At 49.4% G+C, this 20,322-nt stretch overlaps 1 protein-coding gene across 3 annotated transcripts in view; it reads right to left on the bottom strand.

Moving 5' to 3' along the window:
- nup153 (nucleoporin 153) overlaps positions 1 to 19,147 on the bottom strand; it is a 20,635-nt gene extending 1,488 nt beyond the window's left edge. Inside the window, exons 1-21 of one of the 3 annotated variants that reach the window (XM_064347706.1) lie at positions 18,982 to 19,147; positions 15,849 to 16,068; positions 15,474 to 15,755; positions 14,535 to 14,668; positions 14,070 to 14,201; positions 12,169 to 12,285; positions 9,821 to 9,865; positions 9,680 to 9,733; positions 8,640 to 8,786; positions 8,351 to 8,403; positions 7,800 to 7,926; positions 7,347 to 7,481; positions 6,354 to 6,452; positions 5,762 to 5,843; positions 5,507 to 5,623; positions 4,632 to 5,228; positions 4,180 to 4,371; positions 3,237 to 4,085; positions 2,698 to 3,027; positions 2,023 to 2,295; positions 1,376 to 1,559 (exon numbers count right to left, since the gene is read on the bottom strand). In XM_064347706.1, coding sequence (XP_064203776.1) covers positions 1,376 to 1,559; positions 2,023 to 2,295; positions 2,698 to 3,027; positions 3,237 to 4,085; positions 4,180 to 4,371; positions 4,632 to 5,228; positions 5,507 to 5,623; positions 5,762 to 5,843; positions 6,354 to 6,452; positions 7,347 to 7,481; positions 7,800 to 7,926; positions 8,351 to 8,403; positions 8,640 to 8,786; positions 9,680 to 9,733; positions 9,821 to 9,865; positions 12,169 to 12,285; positions 14,070 to 14,201; positions 14,535 to 14,668; positions 15,474 to 15,755; positions 15,849 to 16,068; positions 18,982 to 19,059 — 4,247 coding nt within the window. In that variant the 5' untranslated portion in view covers positions 19,060 to 19,147. The remainder of the gene's footprint in view (positions 1 to 1,375; positions 1,560 to 2,022; positions 2,296 to 2,697; positions 3,028 to 3,236; positions 4,086 to 4,179; positions 4,372 to 4,631; positions 5,229 to 5,506; positions 5,624 to 5,761; positions 5,844 to 6,353; positions 6,453 to 7,346; positions 7,482 to 7,799; positions 7,927 to 8,350; positions 8,404 to 8,639; positions 8,787 to 9,679; positions 9,734 to 9,820; positions 9,866 to 12,168; positions 12,286 to 14,069; positions 14,202 to 14,534; positions 14,669 to 15,473; positions 15,756 to 15,848; positions 16,069 to 18,981) is intronic. The other 2 variants (XM_064347716.1, XM_064347724.1) reach the window with 2 other exon arrangements.
- Between the last annotated feature and the right edge of the window lie 1,175 nt (positions 19,148 to 20,322).

The following is a 20,322-nucleotide window of genomic DNA, read 5'->3' as shown; positions in this document are numbered from 1 at the left end:
GTGGGAATGTGCAGGCTGGTCTTACCCTATGGTGTTGAGGGCTGTGCAGTGTGGGAATGTGCAGGCTGGTCTTAACCTATGGTGTTGAGGGTTGTACAGTGTGGGAATGTGCAGGCAGGTCTTACCCTATGGTGTTGAGGGCAGTGCAGTGTGGGAATGTGCAGGCGGGTCTTACCCTATGGTGTTGAGGGCTGTGCAGTGTGGGAATGTGCAGGCTGGTCTTACCCTATGGTGTTGAGGGTTGTACAGTGTGGGAATGTGCAGGCAGGTCTTACCCTATGGTGTTGAGGGCTGTGCAGTGTGGGAATGTGCAGGCTGGTCTTAACCTATGGTGTTGAGGGTTGTACAGTGTGGGAATGTGCAGGCAGGTCTTACCCTATGGTGTTGAGGGCTGTGCAGTGTGGGAATGTGCAGGCAGGTCTTACCCTATGGTGTTGAGGGCTGTGCAGTGTGGGAATGTGCAGGCTGGTCTTACCTTATGGTGTTGAGGGTTGTACAGTGTGGGAATGTGCAGGCAGGTCTTACCCTATGGTGTTGAGGGTTGTACAGTGTGGGAATGTGCAGGCAGGTCTTACCCTATGGTGTTGAGGGCTGTGCAGTGTGGGAATGTGCAGACAGGTCTTACCCTATGGTGTTGAGGGTTGTGCAGTGTGGGAATGTGCAGGCGGGTCTTACCCTATGGTGTTGAGGACTGTGCAGTGTGGGAATGTGCAGGCAGGTCTTACCCTATGGTGTTGAGGGCTGTGCAGTGTGGGAATGTGCAGGCAGGTCTTACCCTATGGTGTTGAGGGCGGTGCAGTGTGGGAATGTGCAGGCAGGTCTTACCCTATGGTGTTGAGGGTTGTGCAGTGTGGGAATGTGCAGGCAGGTCTTACCCTATGGTGTTGAGGGCAGTGCAGTGTGGGAATGTGCAGGCAGGTCTTACCCTATGGTGTTGAGGGCTGTGCAGTGTGGGAATGTGCAGGCAGGTCTTACCCTATGGTGTTGAGGGCTGTGCAGTGTGGGAATGTGCAGGCAGGTCTTACCCTATGGTGTTGAGGGCTGTGCAGTGTGGGAATGTGCAGGCAGGTCTTACCCTGTGGTGTTGAGGGCTGTGCAGTGTGGGAATGTGCAGGCTGGTCTTACCCTATGGTGTTGAGGGCTGTGCAGTGTGGGAATGTGCAGGCAGGTCTTACCCTATGGTGTTGAGGGTTGTGCAGTGTGGGAATGTGCAGGCAGGTCTTACCCTATGGTGTTGAGGACTGTGCAGTGTGGGAATGTGCAGGCAGGTCTTACCCTATGGTGTTGAGGGCTGTGCAGTGTGGGAATGTGCAGGCAGGTCTTACCCTATGGTGTTGAGGGCGGTGCAGTGTGGGAATGTGCAGGCGGGTCTTACCCTATGGTGAAGTTGGGGACCTGGTTGAAGGCGAAGCCCCCGGCGGGAGCAGCAGGTTGGGCGGGGCCGGTGGGGGCGGGCGTGGTGGCGGCAGGGGCCCCCGGGGCGGCTCCAAACGCAAACACGCCCGGGCTGCTGCCCGAGGCCCCGAAAGCACCGGGACCCCCAAACTGGAACCCTCCACCTGCCAGACCAGCCAGAGGAGGTGCATCTAAAAAAACGTCCCATCTCACCGCAGTACTCACGTGTGTGTGCACATCCATACAGTTAAATGAAAAGCACTGGGGCAGTGACACAATTACTGTTGCTTTGTCTCTGTACTCCAGCGCATTGGATTTGAAATGAAATGATGAATATGAGGCTTACGTGCCGACTGTCAGCTCTAACATGATTTCTGTGCAATTCCCCCACAGATCACCCAATATATCCCCTCAAACCGAAGCACACAGACGGCTCAGATTCAGCCTTTATTTCACATGCAGTGGGGCTGGAGTAAAGGGCCAAAACAACTAAGAAAACTGAGTCACTGTCCTAATACCTGTGCATTTACCAGTACATCTTTTGTATAAAACATTCTACAGATATTACACACCTGTACACACACACACTCTCTCACACACACACACAGACACACACTCGGTCCTCACCCGCAGCAGAGTTGGCGGCGGTGGCGGCGGCGGATCCGAAGGTGGGCGTGGCGTTGGCCTGCGGGCCGAAGGTGGAGCCGGGCTGCACCCCGAAGGCGGGGGGCTGGGAGGCGGGGGCGGAGAACAGGGAGGGAGCGCCTGAGCCGAAGGCCGGGGCGCTGGGCTGGCCGGAGCCCTGCCCGAACGCAGGCGCCGCCCCCGCCCCGAACGCAGGGGGCGCTGCCGACCCGGCTGCTGAGCCAAACATGAACGGCGTGGAGGAGGAGCCAGGCGCTGCAGGGGGAGGGAAGAGCAGGCGTCCATCAGGGCTCAGCGCGTGGAACAATACCACAGACACCGTACTTTAGATTGCCACAACGGCACTTTTACCCACGACGACCAACATGGGAGTAACGGCACACAAAATCTTACCCGCCTACAGACCACTACAGTACACTGGAGCCAACAGTGACCCTCAGAGCAGAATTCTCAGTATGAATCTTAAATAGATAACATATAACCCAGCAGCTAAAATCCTGATTAATTCACTATACCATTTTCAAATGATTTCCAAGAGTGCTGTAATGATGTGTTGAGATCAGCACACATCCAGCACTACACCACATCACAGCATAGACAGTGTGCACTGATGGAGGAGATATTAGGGCTGGGTGCGCATAAGAGACCGATGCCCACCTGTGGAGCTGACAGTAGAGGGCGCCGCCGCTCCGAAGCTGAAGGAGGGCGCGGCGGGGGTGTTGCCGGAGCCGAACAGGAAGGGCTGGGCCGCTGACGGGGCCGGCGCGGTGGTCTGGGGGGCCGCCGGCTGGGGCTTGGCGTCCGGCTGCTGTCCGAACAGAAAGGACTTGGTGGCTTCGCCGGGGGCACTCTGCCCGAACACGAAGGTGCTGGTGGGGGCGGAGCCTGCGGGGGCGGAGCCGGCGCCGAACAGGCTGGGTGCCGGCGTCGAAGAGGAGGTGGCCGGTACTGCCATGAAGCCAAAAGCCGGCTTGGCGGCACCTGCGTCTGCACCACAAACAGGAGCACAGCGTTAAGGGCAGAGCAGCGGCCTACACTGGGCCTGAGCACAGGGAAGTATGTTGGGAATGAATAGCACACCTCAACCCTGGGGCAGTATGGCCACTGTGCTGAATAAGAGTGACTAACAGGCTATGAGAAGAGGAGCACTACCCAGCCCCCAGAGAGTGTTGGGTAGACGCGTGCGCTGCCCATACCTGCGGCGGCTGCTCCAAAGCCGAAGGGCGGATTGAGGGCCTCGGGCGCGTCCGTCTTCTCCGCAGGCTTGCCGAAAGAGAACACGGGCGCGGGCTCCTCCTGGGGCGGCTCGGGCTTGCTGAAGGAGAACCCGGCGGCAGGAGCCGGCTTCTCCGCCTCCTTCGCCCCGCTGAACAGGAAGGAGGGAGGAGCGCCGGCCTCCTGCTTCTCCTCCACTTTCCCGAAAGAGAAGGCGGGGGCGGGGGCAGGGGCGGGGTCCGTGGCGACCGGCTCGGCGGGCTCTTTCTCAGCGGGCTTCCCGAAGGTGAAGCCGGCCAGCGGCTGGCTCGCCGGGGGCTTGGCCTCGGGCAGCTTCCCGAAAGAGAAGGCCGGGGCCGCCGCAGGCTCTGTGGGGGCGGGGCCGGGGGCCTCGGGCTTGTCCTTGGGGGCGGAGAAGGCGAACCCCGGCAGCGCGGGGGCGGCGCTGGGGGGCTCGGCCGCCGCTGCGCTGGACTCGGCCTCCGCTGGCGCTTCGCTCGACGCTTTATCCGCGCTCTCGCTGCTGCTCCCGCCGCTGCTGCTCCCGCCGCTGCTCCCCGTGCCGAACACGATCCCTCCGCCGAACTTGAAGCCGGACCCCGCCTTCTTCTCGTCCTCCCCTCCGGCCGCCGAGGAGGAGCCTGCGTTGAACTTGAAGCCCCCGCCGAAACCCCCCGAAGAAGAGGTCCCGAATTTGAAGCCCCCCTGATCCCCGAATTTGAAGCCCCCGGAGCTGGCGGGGGCGGGGTCCGCGCTGGAGGAGGACTGGATGCCGAAGGTGAAGGAGGAGGTGGAGGAGGAGCTGGAGGAGGCCGCGAAGGAGCCGAACCCTGCAGGGAAGGAGGGGGAGAGGAGAGTGAGCGCTCGGTCACAGGAGGCGAGCACATGGCGGTATCCCAGCAGTCCCTGCGGTAGCAGCCCCACCTTTGGGCTCCGCTTTGGCTCCGGGCTTGCTGGTCTCACAGGCCACGCACTGCAGGGCGTCCGCCTTGTTCTGCACAAGGCACGCGTCGCACTCCCAGCCGCCCTCCGGCTTCTTAAACTTGTCTCCGAACCCCAGCAGCCCCCCTCCTGACAGGACGGGGGCGCTCGCCGCTGCTGCTGGCGCTGCCGATCCTGGGACACACGGGGTCGGGAATGTAATGACACATGTCCGAAATTAACGACAGCACCGCAAAAATACCACTCCTATTTAAAATGAATTATGATTTCACGGTATGTTGGCATTAATAAGTACTCATAAAAATACACAAATGAAGAGAGACAAGGGCCTGAGAAATGCACTGCCCTGAGCACCACTAGAAGAGTGGCGAGCATTCGCACACGTCCCTCTGAAATGCAGCACGGAAACAGCGAACGGGCGAAAGGGTGAATACCTGGCTTAGCACTCTGGCAGGACACACACTTAGAATCCTGGGCCTTGTTCTGCACCATGCAGGTGTCACAGTCCCAGGCCCCCTCGGGCTTCTTAAACTTGTCTCCGAAGCCCACAAACCCCGTCCCCAGCATGGTGGTGCTGCTGCTGCTGGGGGCCGCGGGAGCGCTCAGAGCCTCAGAGAAAGCGGGCAGGGCTGGGGCGGGTTTAACTCCAGTCCCAGGCTTGGGCATCTCGCAGGCCACGCACTTGAGCGCCTCGGCCTTGTTCTGCACCATGCACGTGTCACACTCCCAGCTCCCGGCCGCGGGGGCGAACAGAGCCCCGAACCCGGACGCGGGCGCGGGGGCGGGCTTAGCGTCCGCTTTAGAGCAGTCCGCGCCGGGCCGGTCCGTGCAGCAGGCTGCGCACTTGCTTAGCGACGGGCCGTTGCTAAGCATGCAGGCGTCGCAGCTCCACGACCCGGCGGCCGGTTTGAGCTTGTCCAGAAGCGCGGAGCCAGAATCCGAGCCGGAGCCAGAGTCCGAGGACGACTCCTGGGTTGGGGGCGGAGCCTGGACAGGAAGAATGGCGCTCCCTGGTGACGAAGAGGAGAATCCTGCAAATATTTTTGGGGTGGGGGGATAACAAAAAAAATCCACTTTACAAAGCATGAATGGTGTAGGCGACCTTGTTAAAGTGAATGAAAACAACTAATGCCATTCAACTTTGAAGAATTCACATTATCTACTATGGCCTTTTCTGCATTTTCTTTTGCAGAACAAGATCAAAGCACCGGAAATTGGCCATGAGATAACATAATATTAATTATAATATTAATTGACAGGCTCTTCCCCCATGAGCCCATAAAAGCAGCGCCCCCCCCCCCAGGCTCACCCGGGCTCCTCAGGATGTCCAGCACACTGCCCTGCTTCAGGGTCTTGGCTGGCTGCAAAGAGCCCATAAACTCCTCACTCTTTTCAGCCGGAGAGCCTGCAGCAGACGCCGACTTCACTGCAGAACACAGGGAGAAGACGCAAGCTGTCAGCCGGCTCACACAGCAGCTCTGCTACAGGCAACGGCTTCTACGGACAGCAGCACTGGCCACAGAGGCTTGACTGTGACCACTATGCTTCTGTGGTTAATGCTCACCTGGGGTCACGATTGGGGAGGCCTTCCCACCGAAATCAGACAGGATAGGTTTAGCGACAGGTGCACTGAAGGTGAATCCAGACTGAGGGAGAGACGTTTCACACGTGATTTAACCAGCGCGAGAAATCAAACGCATTTCTGCACCTTCATCTCCTTACAACAAATAACCAATGATGCAGACAAAGGAAACACTTCTTTGAAAACAAGTACGGTATATGGCAACTACCAGCAATAATGACCAACTTACCATAATGAAAATATCATTACATTGCTAAGCATGTACGATTATCATTTCAAAATTCAACAAATTAAGCATTAGTTATGAACTTAACGGTCTTAACACCATTGGTGTATACTGTAGGATGCGTGGTAAATTTAGGAGCCATCTTTAAGAAAATCTAAAATTACATAGCTGCCACTATCTGGTACTTTTCTAGTCAGCCAGCTAAGGACCATATGAACACAAAAACTTCATGAAAGGATTGAATCACTTTGAGGTTTATGATCATTTTAATCACAATGAGCTTTAGTTAAAGCAGCGTTTCCTTCCAAAGCTGAAGGTGTACAGGTGTTTAGCAGGGTTCTCACTTACAGAGGGGGACAGAGGTAGAAGGCTGGGCTCTGTGGCTTTGACGATGGGGGACGAGAAGGTGAAGGGGGTGCAGGGGGGGCTGGATGCTGCTGCTGGGACCTGCAAAGGCAAAGATCACCGTGCAAAGTCCTTTAAGAAATTACACAGCTCATACAGTCCCATTTTCACCAATGTCCCAGGGACCAACTGTATATGCACAGAACATTCCGGATGGGTTTGGATTTGACGGAGCTGCTAGCCGATTTTCATCCGACGTCACTTTAGCATCATCAGTTAGTAGTGTGTTTGTTAACATGGGCAGCTGCCAACGCATTTTCTATTAAAAGATGTAAGCAAGAAAGCTCCACTTATTCATACACAGAGTATTCCTTAGTAAATGAGTGTATACTATACACCCCCACCCAGCTGGTAGGATGACAGGTAAAAAAAACTAACAGTTGGTGGGATGCAGTAGGATAAGCATAAATGATAAGCCATTAAATTTGTTCATTAATGGGGGCACAAGCAACTATGCATCAGTACAAAAACACTGCCAACATTCAGGCCTATTCCATAAACAAACTACACGACAAATGTACAGATATCAAACAGATTACTGTTCTATAAACAATTCAATCATCCTCATCATTAAATCTGCCACCCAATCTATCCTCAATGCCACAAATAGTACACATTCTTTCAACCTGTTAGCACATACATAATAGAAGTGTTCACAGTTTGAGATCTTAAGGGATTAACTTGGGGATGGCGAAACCTCAAAGCCTTAAAGCTAATGAGGAAAGGGGCTTAATGGACTCCGGATAATTGGGACAACAGAGTAATCAATGGCTGTTTGAATTTTGAGCCAGTCTTGTTTTTTCTAGAGACCAAATTCATCGGAGTCATAAATCTTGTATGGCAGACGCACATAATGAACGGCTCGTAAAGCCTTCTCTTCCTGATCAGGGGCACACGGCAGGCTGTGCTTCTGGGCCCTGTGAAGCTGGGACCCACCTTGTTGCTGAGAGAGCTGGACGCAGCAGGTGATGAAGTGGCAGTGGACATGGGCACGGAGGAGAAGTTGAAGGTGGGCAGGGAGGCGGAGCTTATGGGAAGGGAGACGGGGGGCAAATCCGGCACCTCCGCAATCTACAAAACACACACGCAATGCATGGGGTTCAATACACTGTACGCGTGTGTACGCAGTGTACTCCTGATGCACCGCCATTGTGTTTTTCTAAAAGCGAGATGCAGGGTGAGCCCTTATGATCTACATTACAGGTGAAGCCTATTAACAAAGAGCTCCACTGAAAAACAGGTGTGAATGAATGAGTCACTGACAGCATATTGTAATCAACCATTTTGGCTCATGAAGGGCGCTGCCATCACCGCTGAATTCACACACACTGCATAATTTGGATGTGTGAAGCGATGACGAGTGGCACAGACACGGCCACGGGGACACACCTCATCCTCTGGGGCAGGTTTGGTGGAGGCTCGGATGCCTCTCTCCCTTTTCATCTTCCCCCCAGAGCCGCGCGAGTCTGTACCGTTGGCCGCCGGGGTGCTCGACAAGGGATACAGGCCGCTGGTACTGGAGACAGCAAGCAGGCATGCAGCAGTGTCACATTAAGATGGACAGTCAACAACACTGATTTGCAGTATCATTTTAAAAAGCGTGCCGTGGACTGTAAGACAAACTGGAAGGGCTTTTGGAATAAGTACGTGCCTCCTAACTGAGGGTACAAGATTAACTGGAGGGGAAACTGACAGGGACAGCTTCTTTCCAAAGGAAAACAAAAGGGCTGATCTGTAACCATGGTTCTAGGAAACGGACCCAACATGCATGAGACCTACCTGATTAAACAGGCCAATTTCCTACGATCACGAACGATGCATGAACAGCAGGACTCGCGCTCATTTCTACGAAACGCTCTGGTGAAACGGCTCTAACGTACCGTGCAGCTGCGGTTTGTGTGAAAACGGTCGAGTGGAAATCACAGTAATTCTAGACTCACCTTTGAACTGGCAGCGCTGGTGCCTCAGTTGTCTGTATTGATTGTCTTGTGGACTAAAAAAGAGATTGGAGAGACAGATTCTGACTCAACAGCTCCGAAAATGGAACAATATCCAACAAAGAGGACCTGAAGCACCTCTCTCTGCTCCACCAAACCAGGGCACAATACATTAGAGAGCAACACACAATATACATCACACCAATAGGCTGGGTCCATGGACCCCGTGGAGGCACTGGCCCAAGAGCGAGCCCTTAAGGCAGTGTGGGGAGACGGCAGGCCGCACCCTTACCCTGTCAGTGCTGCCGCGCCTCGCCAGCACACCGCTCTGGTTACTGCAGGGCGTCAGGCAGGGCCGGAAGGACATGGAACGATTCCCCGCCACCGAGGGCGTGGCTGGGGTCACCAGCTTCTGCACAGGGGGCAACTGGGCGTCCATCTGCGAGACACAAGTGCTAAAGCTCAGTCACAGCCAGTTAAAAAAGACCGAGCACAGGAAGCAATGGAATCTGCCTGGTGGGACAACACACTTCATCCACCAGCCACATACAAGGCAGTGATTACGTGTACTCACCCCACTCTTAAAGGGCAAGCACCAGATAGTATAAAACATCAAATAAACCAGCCAAGTCAAGACGTCATATTACAATTCACAACATTAAAAACATCTTTTTCTTGAAATAAAGGCAAGAAATAACCCCAAAAGATCAAATGTACTAATATTTTTGCCCCACCTCCCCATTTCAGAAATCTTCATTTTCAGAATAATCACCTACATCCGATTTTGTGACATTGAAGGTAGAGGAATCGGATACTGTCAAATCAGCTATAGCCCTTCACCACTGAATAATGGAATGGCAACTGGAAAATGAGTTAAACTGGCATATGATGCTACACTAATTTAAACCCATACGAGGCATGCAACGAGCAACATAAAGTGCAGAGAAACCCCACAATAACACGACCCGTGGAGAGCTGGTCCGTTAGAGCTCAGATGTCAGAAGGGCTGTTGTTGGGGGAACATGGCCCGGCTGTAACAGCTGTAAGCTCAGTTTACAAACGCCGCTGGCCAATTTCACAGTGTACCATTCTCAAGGGAGCGCACTGTGCACTGAGAGTACAGCGCTGACCAGCCTCGAGCTCACAGAGCGGGACAGCTGTTCAAAGCCCATTCACGGGCCCGCACAGCTGCCCACCCGCGCATGAATGGCAGCGCTTCACAGAAACAGCCGTCACACGCGACAGAGCGGCACGGCGAACGAGGGCGACGACAGGGGGGGGCGCCGTGCCGACCGAGCGCGCGGAGGGGAGCGCGTTAGCGTACGCGCTCACCTTTTTCCTTTTCGACTGCAGGTGCGTGAGGCCCGCGTCGGGTCTGTTCAGCGCCTGCGGAGGAGAGCAGAGTCCGGGGGTGAAGATGAAGGGGGCGGAAAAAGGGAGGTACACAGCTTTGGGCTAAAATGTCCTACTTACTGTCGGCAAAGCCAAGGAACAGGGTGATGGGATTCTTTTAGCATCCTGCGAAGAAGCAAAAGCAGTCAAACGGTCGTCAGAGTTTAGCGGAACGAGCCAGATTTCTCACTCCGCTCCGTTAAATAACGCACGTCTCAATTCCCCCACGGCCTCCTTCAGGCAGTTACTGAGGAACTGTGTGCTTTTCCAAAGAGAGAGACTGACAAAAAGCAGGACTGATTCAAACCAGACAGACAAACCCCACGTACGCTACGAATGCAAAAGTGTTTTGTTCACCTTGACCTGAGCGTTGTGTAGCTGTCCGTAGCGGACAGGTCAGTGAGCACATTCATGACTCCTGCCTTCCCAACTTCAGTGAAATGGTCATGACCATGGCCCCCTGCTTTTGTATTATGAGCCCACTTCTTTAGAGTGCATAGTGGGTTTAGCCATTCTAGCCTGGTTTGAAAACAGGCTGAGTCACCGTGTGGACACAAAAGCAAAATGACCTGCATTGAGCTAGGACCTTTTTGTGGACTGCTATTTAGCCAGTCCGAGTATAACAGAAGATAAATAAGTTAAACTAAAGGGAACCATAAATAACTGCACAAACCAGCAAACAAAACCAAGAACTGATTTATGTACAAATTAGCTGTGATCAGTTCACCTGTTCTTTGTAAGCTACTTTATTGCTCGTTACAAACGAATCCCCACTATTGACATTAACAGTTCTCCTACCTGACAGACAAAAATGTAATGTGTCACTTCCGTCTCATATAAATAAGATATGGGGGAGCGTATGCAAATGATGCCATGAAACAGTAAGTGGGTGATTGACTGGATGAATACAAGTTCACTGAGAAGGCAGGCTCACAGACAAAATACAAAACACTTTAACACGTGCATATGCCTCCTTGAGCATTTGTAACATTAGTAGTGTTTCAATGTCTGGTCTGAATGAGCCCTTATTCCAACTGCTGCTGCCATCTTACCAGGATGCTCTTATTCTCTCATGCAGAAACAAAAACAAGCACACAGGTCACACAAGTTGGGAAACATGGCACACGACCCAAACACACGCCAGAGTGTGACTCTTAAAATAACTGAAGATAAACAAATATAACCTCATACGTTTTTTTTATTTTTGGTTTTCACAAGGACTCATATGTCACATGAACCTTCCCTGGGTACCAGAGAATCAGTAAGTATTCAGCAGTGGGGTTAATGTGTTAATCCCAAGCAAAAAGCGCATGTAATGCAGAAAGCACAACTCTTAAATTCTGATCATACTAAGCATTAAAACTTCAGGAATGCATGCAAATGGCTCAAGTAGCCATCTCCATGACAGGCAATTCACAATTTATTACAGGCGATGTTATTACAATACATTTTCAGGTTAGTAAGTTTTATCAGTGTTTGGCTGTCTATTCATGCATTATGGCATTATAAATGGGGCAGCTCAGATATTTAAAAAAACTGGTAAAAATGCAGTGCTAAAATAGATCACGAGCCCACCCCTAGTTGTTATAAGGCAGAATAAGAATACATAGTGACACCATTTTTGGACACCTTTATGGGGGAGGAATGTTCAGCGTAATCAGTTACTATTCAATTTCTTGGCAAACTCCCTTCATACACGTTATTCATTCATATAACCGGATATTTCCACAAGTCATTTTTGCTAGTATGCTGATTGGGGTTCCTGGCAATGAAGCCTGCATCCTGGTCCCATTCCTAAGGTACTGCAAGTGTGCACCACTTCCTAGGCGTGAAAACCTATCAGCGAAATGGAACCATTCAAGCATAACTTGCTGTACTCGGCCTCATTTTGGGAATGAGGGACAGTGGTGGGAAAAGAGATTGCCACATTGGAAATACAGTTTTCCATGATCAAAATTACCATCATGTCAAACCGGCACCAGACTGACAAACTATGCATATGCACCGCCCTTACAGCCATTATCGTTTCTTTGATGAGCCAAAACATGTGCAGATAAAGAAAATGAACTGCTACAATCCTTCTCCACATCGCCAAACATGGCAACAGGACAAGAAGGATGAGCAAAAGATTCTGTAGCAGGATGCATTACAGATACGATACAGCTGGCTAGAGCCTTTTACTTATTTAAACTGTAAATGAACCTGACACTAGTTAAGGTGTCAAATTTAGTAATTGACTGCTTATTGAACCACAACTAAGTAAAAATCTGTCACGTAAGAAATGCTTCAAGGCTCTGAATTCCATCTGAAAGCTGAGGTGGCCATTCAATGCATTAGCATAGCAAGGGGGGCGTCTTCATCCCCGAAGCCGTGTCAGTGTGTGTGCGTGCGTGAGCAGAGCGGCGTGGCGTGGGGTGGGGGGGACTTACGGCGAGCGGACTGGACATGCGCTCCAGGGACTGCAGGATGCGGCGGGCGGTCAGGCTGGTCACCCCATACGGCTGAGACCCCGCCCCCTTGGCCTTGATCTGTCTCCGCACTGGAGCCTGGGACACGAGGGCGAGACGGTACAGGCCAATGAGAAGGCTTCATTACCACCTTTTTACTACGATGCTCGACAGGGAACAGCATGAGAATAAATAACATAAGAACACACAAGAGAAGTGAACGGGTGATGCTCTACTACTGACCTCTAGTGGTAAACTTTTAGACTATGAGGAAGTGAGCGCCACCACCGTTACTCTTTAACTAACCGTTATTCTTTAAGGCAGCAGCCAAAATGCACACTGTCCACAGAAAAATGTGACCACTACATTTGGAAATATTCATTCAACTGGAATCACCCTCACTGGAACAAAATTTAAAAAATAAGCAAAGGAACATTTGATGCTAGTGAAGCCATTAATTAATGTAAAAATGTTAAAACAGGCAACCACTGGTCATTTAAAATTTGTACAGTACTGACACACTGTAGACAACGTACTTGTTAACATGTAATTTATCTGTATCCATAATAAGGACAGAGAGAACCTCAGCTCAATGACAAGCTAAAGAACATAAATGTTTTATCAACCATCAGGCTCATCTAATCCTTATGTATGGCAGAGTGGAGTTCACTGAAGAGGGATGACGTCACTGAAATGGGCAGTTTTGTAGCTGCCATTTTCTTTCTCCATGTTGGCATCACTCTCTTGGCTTGTGTGGTGGGTACAGTAGAGCATTTGGTGTGTGTGTGTGTGTGTGTGTGTGCGCGCGTGTGTGTGTGTGTGTGTGGCCAGGACAGCTGAAAGAGGCTTTAGCAGTGACAGCACCCCTAGGGCCCTGAAATCTGTATGGCAGGTGGATTCAAGACACCCACACCAAGAACCCATTGTGCCCCTGAACCAAAGGCCACCACTCCAGTCTTACAGGGTAAGTTAACCAAAATGTAGAAGTGCAAATATGCTCTACATTGGGTACATTTATGCACTCACTGAAAAGCAAAATCCTGTTTTACAGTGCAGAAATCCATAAGTGATGAACACACTCCCTGCAAAACGTTTTTTCCATCTGAGCCTTCAAAGGCTAGCTACACAAACCATTATGCAACAGGCCTACAAATATTACACACATAGCATAATCTGCCACTGTCAGGAAAAAGTGTAAGGCTGCACACCCTGGTGCCATAGCCATAACTGAGAATGATAATTAACAGGGGGGAGTGATGGGGGGGGGGGGAGGGAACACCAGATTTCTTCACAGATCCTATTCCCACTGAAAAAAATGTTGACTTGAATTCTGACAAATGGCACACTAGTCTCAGGACTGAAGTCCAGCATCACGGTTTGTATCTTTGAGGACGCCAACAATGCTGAAAATGACACTGCTTTAGTCAGAACAGCTGCTGGACTGTGGGGCTAGGATTCTATAAGCTAACATTATTACCCATAAAACAACAACAAACTTCCAAAGCTGCAATGTGAAAATGCTGATTCAAAACTGATAATTCAGTAGCACTTATTATCAAATCGGCTCATTTCTTCCAGAGTACTATACCATGCCTAAGCAGTATGTTTTTGGAGAACTCAAGCACTTGTGCCCATTCCCAATAAGCCTGTGCCCCATGTTCTGCCCTGCTCCTCAATCAGTGCAAACCACTGCGAAGCTGGAGTAAGCAAACAATGTCACATTAAAATGAGTACGCATTTTCTCTAATTACTTACACACGGCAGCCAACAAAATGAAACCAAAAGCGTAATCCAACATTAAATTAACTGGTTTTGAGAGTATGTAAAAATAGAAGATACTCCAGGAGCGGGCTGCTCCACATAAGGGACAGTGAAGAGCTCACCTGGTAAGGTGTGTCCGGTCGAACCCGCGCGGCGCTCCGGACTGCTGCACTGCCTCCATACGTGGTCTTGCCCGGGTAGAAGGGGGAATCCCCCAGCTTGCTGGAGTTCAGTATCAAGCTGTTTGCTGGAGACTGAACAAAAAGAAAACAAAAGCTTGAACGGTGGAACAATGTTGCCCCAAACATTGAGAGAGTTAGTGCCATCCAAAAACATAAATAAATAAAAGCGCCATTACATTGAGGTTCACGCCGAACCTGTATTTGGAGAACCACTATAACCCTAGCATCTTCAAAACCACTGTGCTCACTTTCCAGGTGAATTACTTCAGTATACTCAAGCGTACTTTTTCTCTAGAGGGAGAGTTCTTTATATATAAATAAATAACACACACAGATCTATCTGAAGAATTACAGTTCCAGGTGAACATGAGGGCAGGGTGGAGGTGCCCATTCAGGCTGACTCACAGTAGAGGACGTCCCAAACACGGACAGGTTGAACGCAGGCTTCTTTAGCGTGGAGCCGGTCAGCTGGGGACCAGGGTGGGTGCGGTCGTGCTCAGGGGACCACATGAAGGGCACGTTCTTCGAGGTCGTCACATCTGGAGGGGAGGGGAAAAGAAATGTCATTACATTTTCAGGTCCGTGCTTATTCAAGCCTGTTTGCCCGCTTACAGCTATTCCACATCATCAGTTTCAGTAACAATATGTATCTAGGCTACATACTACAGTGACATATTTATGTATGCTTAATCATGGGAACCTGTCAAGAATACATTAAAAATGCTAAAACGAGAAGAAAACAGGTTTCTGGATACATACTTAAATCAGCATTAGAGCACTGATGAAAGAATGTCATTTCCTGCTGCCTCACATGACCCTGCACTAGCTCAGTTTCTACTGCGCTTTCTTATGTAACTATTCAGCAATACGCTGCCAGACTCAGCAAGTCCCAGCCTGCAATAAGCCCAACTCTGAGAACTCCACATTACCTCACACTACCTCAAACGGTGCGTACTACCCGACTTTCACTTCAAGCAACTACCAGGCACCTCACACCGGCAACCCTGCAACTTCACTGCCATGCACTACTCCCCCAGTCACCTTGCATGACCCCCGGGAGACCTCACATGACCCCTCCCCATGCCACCTCAAAATGACCCTCCCCCCACACCTAAACCCTCACCCAGTGACCTCCCATGTGACTTCCCCATCACTGCCTTGCATGACCCTGTACCTCACTGCCTCAAATGACCCCAGGTGACCCCGGGTGACCCCGAGTTCCCTCACTATGCAGTGCAGTGCTTCATCATCCCACGCTTCCCAAAGCCACCTGCAGCGACCCTGTGGCTTCACGCACGCCGCACGCACTGACGCAGTGACCTCACGCAGGCCTCACGCACTGACCTTTGTCTGACGCGCGCGAGGAGAACCCGCTGGTGGTGGAGATGTTGTCGTCTTCGTGCAGGGAGCTGGAGTCCTTGATCTCCTTCACCAGGGAGTACCCGGTGGGCCCAGCGCTCGTGTAGGGGGCGGACGAGGTGGAAGGCTGGCTGAAGAGGGTGCTGGAGCCTCCCCGCAGAACAGGGGAGCTGTCCAGGGATGACAGGTGCAGGTGGGTGCGATTGAGGGGGGGCCTAGCCAGAACATCGTGGAAGTTGAGAGCCGCTCGGCTGGTGGAGGGCGGCTCTGGGGAAAGAAGACAGAGACGTTCATGCTGCAGTAAAATCCACCGCATCCAGCCCCATGCACACTGTATCTCCAACACGAAGACGCTCTCACCTGCGTTACTGGTGCTGGCCTTTGGTTCGTGCTCATCTGTGAGGGGGGAGGGGTCCTCTCCGTCGGCGGGGAGGGGCGGCTGGCTGTTCAGGTGGGTCTCGGGCGGCTCTTCAGTGGGAGTCCCCACCCCTGCCGCCGGCTCCCCGTTACGAAAGTAACTCTGCAGCCACGAGGGAACGATGCTCTTCACTGTGTCTGTCACTCGACTGATTAAGCCCTGCTGCGGGAGAGGAAGAAGCACAGAAAGAGGATTCAGCAGCGATTACCCCACACTTCACTTCCTGAAACACATCTACTACTCTGGCCACAGTTGCTTGTCAACACGATACACATATATACCACTTACCATTAAAACATGTTTTTAAATACAATGGCTTGATCATCAAAATTTCTTGCTGAATTCCCTAATCAGCATAACATCATCCATAATGCAAATACCTTCAACTATTTCAACTGTTTCGCAAGCAGTCAAGAAAGTATTAATAAGTCTGTAATGATTGCCTAAGTCCTCTTCTTATACACAAGAAAATTCCTCAAAAATTAGTAGAAACAAAGGACAGTCCATTTTTGTTTGACGAAAACAGATTCTGCCGGAAATTGTGCAGAGGGATGGACCAGAAACACCTGCTCAACTCCCATATCAATTAAGCTGAAAGAACAGAGCAACGTTCAGCCCCTGATAACAGTAGACCCTCACTGCAGAACACCCCCATACAATGGTTTCCAAACTACAGGTTAGGACAGTAGTTTGGAAACCATAGGCTCATAGCAGGGTTACTGAAGTAGGAATGTGCAGAGAACAAGAATTATTCAGAGGACGATGGAACTTGTTTAGTACCTTACAGAACAGTGTCCAATATTACTGTGAAGCATTGGCAACGATATTAACTGCTTTCTCGTGCATAGTACTGTACACATTCAAAGTTCACCCTGAACTTGACCTCTGCCGTGGGATCATGGCCTAAGGGTGAAGAGGGGGGGAAAGGGGTCCACTAGATGCTGAATAGCCAGTCCCACTGGTTGTGGGCCCCTGTAAGCCCTTGGGATGATTATGAGGATTTGTCAGCACTGCATTTCTCTTGTGAATGAGAGCTGGGAGGTTATGGCCTGCCATGCATTGTTCCTACTTTACATGCTGGGAGTTTCAGTGGAGCTGTACCACTGGCCTGGTCTGCAGTCACCTGTATGAGATGTCATTCCGAAGCTGCCCCCAATCCCCACCACAAAACGGTCTGGCGCAGGATATAACTAATTAAATAGATCATTTCCTATTATTCAAAAACATTAAATTAATCATTATTAATATGTTGTAATAGATCAATATCGTTATCCTTCGTTTCAGAAACAGTGCAATGCCAGAAAGTGAACTAATTACACCGCTTTATTTTCTACCTAAATTAAAATAAAATGAAAAAGTAAAGTCAGAACCCCTGCTGAGCAGTCAATGAAGATGCACTCAATGAACATGGCGAATTATGACATGACAGCTAAAGACCATCTAATATTTACGTCCGCATTGGAGCTTCGGTTAAATCCAGAATATCTACAGCATTCAAGCTATCATACAGCGATTCTTTGCAATGCAAAATACCCACGGAAGGCAAAATTTTATATTTACCCAACCATCGATGCAAGAAAAGTTTCCATACCTTTCATTTGAGCGAATTTAACGTCTCTAACGTTTAGTAATATATCACCGGCTAGCATCAATCTAATACAAGCACTGATCTAGTCTAACGTTACATTATCTTCTACTAAGAAGCCAACATTAACATTGATGATTCCAGACAATTTAATTGATGCACCTGAATTGTCATTCGCGACATTTGTTTGATTTATAAAACCCGGAATTACTCCAGATTTAGATTTAAATCTCACATTTCCGTTCATTTCCAAAGTTCTTGTAGCGAACTTCAGCAGATAGCACTTGCAGCCAATAAACCACGAAATTACTTTATCCATCTTAGAATACTTTAGATCTATCTTTTTAAATACCGAATTTAGTTATTGATAGGTACTTGCTAGATAAACCCGTTGCATGCTAATTAGGAGTTTCAACGTTAACTATCCCGCTATAATTTTTTTTTTTTTTTTTTACCCTGTCCATGTTTAAAAAACCGGCCGATTAGCTAAGACCTTGTATACCGCTTTTTACACTAGAAGCAACAGCGTTCAAATGACACGAACATTACAAGACAAGATAGCAAATCAATAGCTATCGCTACTTAGCCAAACAACTAGATAGCTTACATTAACAGTTAGCCAGCACGCTAACGTAGTGGCTAAGTAACGATAGCTAGCAGCAAACTCGTGGGAAAACTGAGTGCGAGGCCTGTGTTTTCATTCGATTTCTCTTGATCTCTTCCGAAGTATAACGATTTTTTAAATCTCAACCACTGGACAAGTTTGCAAGTCATCTTAACCAATTTACGACATTTGCTGGCTATCAAGTTTCTATCGGTGCGACAACGAAAACCCGGGAGATTTCATACCGGGTACCCATGTGGGGGTTTGCAAAGTGTCCACCTTGCCGGATGCTCATGCAATCTAATTTAGTTATCTAGCTACGCAACATTGTGGTACACGCTAACATAAAAAATAAACTGCGCTAATCACAAATCCCCTAGAAAAACACACACGACGCGCACAGCCTAATAAGCTAGCTACGTGGAGTGTTCTTAACAACTATGGCTAGCTTTGCTCGGCAATACCTCATTTCCACAGTCGGCGCCAGTAAAGCTAACGTTAGCTAGCTAGCCAACTAGCTTGCTTGTTAACTGAGATGTAAACAATGTTCCCCTACCATACGAGTTCAAATTTATCAATTTTAACCAAATCGCTAGTCGGGCAACAACTTTTTCAAAGCCGGCTTTCATCGTCACACGTACCCGTAGTGCCCTTCAGCACCTGAGACCCCAATACTAGTCTCCGGAACCGTGGTTGCGTTGTACAACGTGCAGGCCGTGTGGTCTAAATACCGGAGACCGTGGGCCTAAGCGAGGCTGACGAGTTAGCAAAGGCCGCACAATACATCCGGATATAAAACAACACAGAACGCAACAATAACCCGGTCGAAAGTGTATGTAGTTTGACACCGCTTAACAAATACAATCAAAACTAGTGTTCATCCTACCTGTTTGCCTTTGGCGTATGGTTTAGAAGCGATGTGATATCTCCGGCTTCTAATTTTCCCTCCTCCTGCGGACGCCATGGTTAATTACTAGACTGTGCTCTGTGCCTCGACTAGGCGCCGCCGTGAGTTCTCTCGTAGGTCCTCCAACCAATCGGCCCACCGAAATACCGTCACACACTGCGAGTGGCGTTTCAAAAAACAAAACAAAGATTTATGGGAATTGAAGTTTACTGTTACTGTTTACTGTAGAATAAAATAAACACATGGCTTTACAGCAAATAATAATAATAACATACACGTTTTTATCATACTTATAATCATCCATGTACTAAACTTATAACAGACCCAGAGGTCAATTTTAAGGCTGTTCTGCAGTGCACAATGATAACAGCTGCATGTAGTGTGGAGTTTGTTGACCATTCGCTAGCAGACGAAATGATAGGTTCTTCAAAATAACGGCAGCCGACCTCTTCTTGAGTACCTGTAACCTTTTTGCGGCGGGAAGGATTTGGACTTTGGTCAGTGGCTCATTCTACCCAGCACCGCGACATCATATATAAATATTGCACCCATCCCTGTTCATTTAAAAACATGATGCAGTAAAATAAAGGTTAATTTGCTCTTTGTGGTGAGAACTTTTACTTTTTTCCCAACTTGTTTTTTCATTGTCACTTCGTGGTTATTTTCCAAATTGTAAAGGTAGACTGTAATTGCCGCTGGACGTACCGTACTTAGGTAACTTAATTCTTCTGTTCTGCCTACAAGGAAGGGCCTTATGGGGGAAAAAAAAAAAAACATTACAATTGAGATTAATTTAGGAGGTGACTTAGTGTCTTTATATGAAGTCCAAAAATAAAGTTATTAATAGTGAATTGGGAAATAAGGGATTCGCTGGTCTTCAGCTGAAAACATTACCTTTGGATCTTGAGACCCAAAGTCTACAGCCCATGCTCTTGAAGCAGAATGTTGGATGTGTACTCCAATTTATGTGAAATAGTGCTGATCATGGGGTTATTATTTGAAACATCACAGGGTGCTGCTGTTGTATCCTTGATAAAGACACTTAATGTGATTTACTTCATCAAATATATTCAGCTGCATTGATAGTTAACTACATGCAAAACAATCAATTGTATCAAAGAGCCAGGCTAAAGTATCAGGAAAAAAGGGCAAAAATATTACAGAAAATCAAGGCATGGTAATACATTTTGTAAAAAAGCTTGGCTTTGGTAGCCAGTTTTAAAAAGGTCTTCCTTTGGCTCTTTGGTGAACCTTTCTGATACAGCAAACTGCAGCAATAGACAAATGTGTGGCTTGTAAAGCAAATGATGTATCCAAAAC

The sequence above is a fragment of the Anguilla rostrata genome, chromosome 1 (genome assembly GCF_018555375.3).
Source record: "Anguilla rostrata isolate EN2019 chromosome 1, ASM1855537v3, whole genome shotgun sequence".
NCBI classification, from domain to species: domain Eukaryota; kingdom Metazoa; phylum Chordata; class Actinopteri; order Anguilliformes; family Anguillidae; genus Anguilla; species Anguilla rostrata.
Note: the sequence above shows the minus strand (reverse complement) of the source record. Positions and strands in the feature narration are given on the sequence as shown.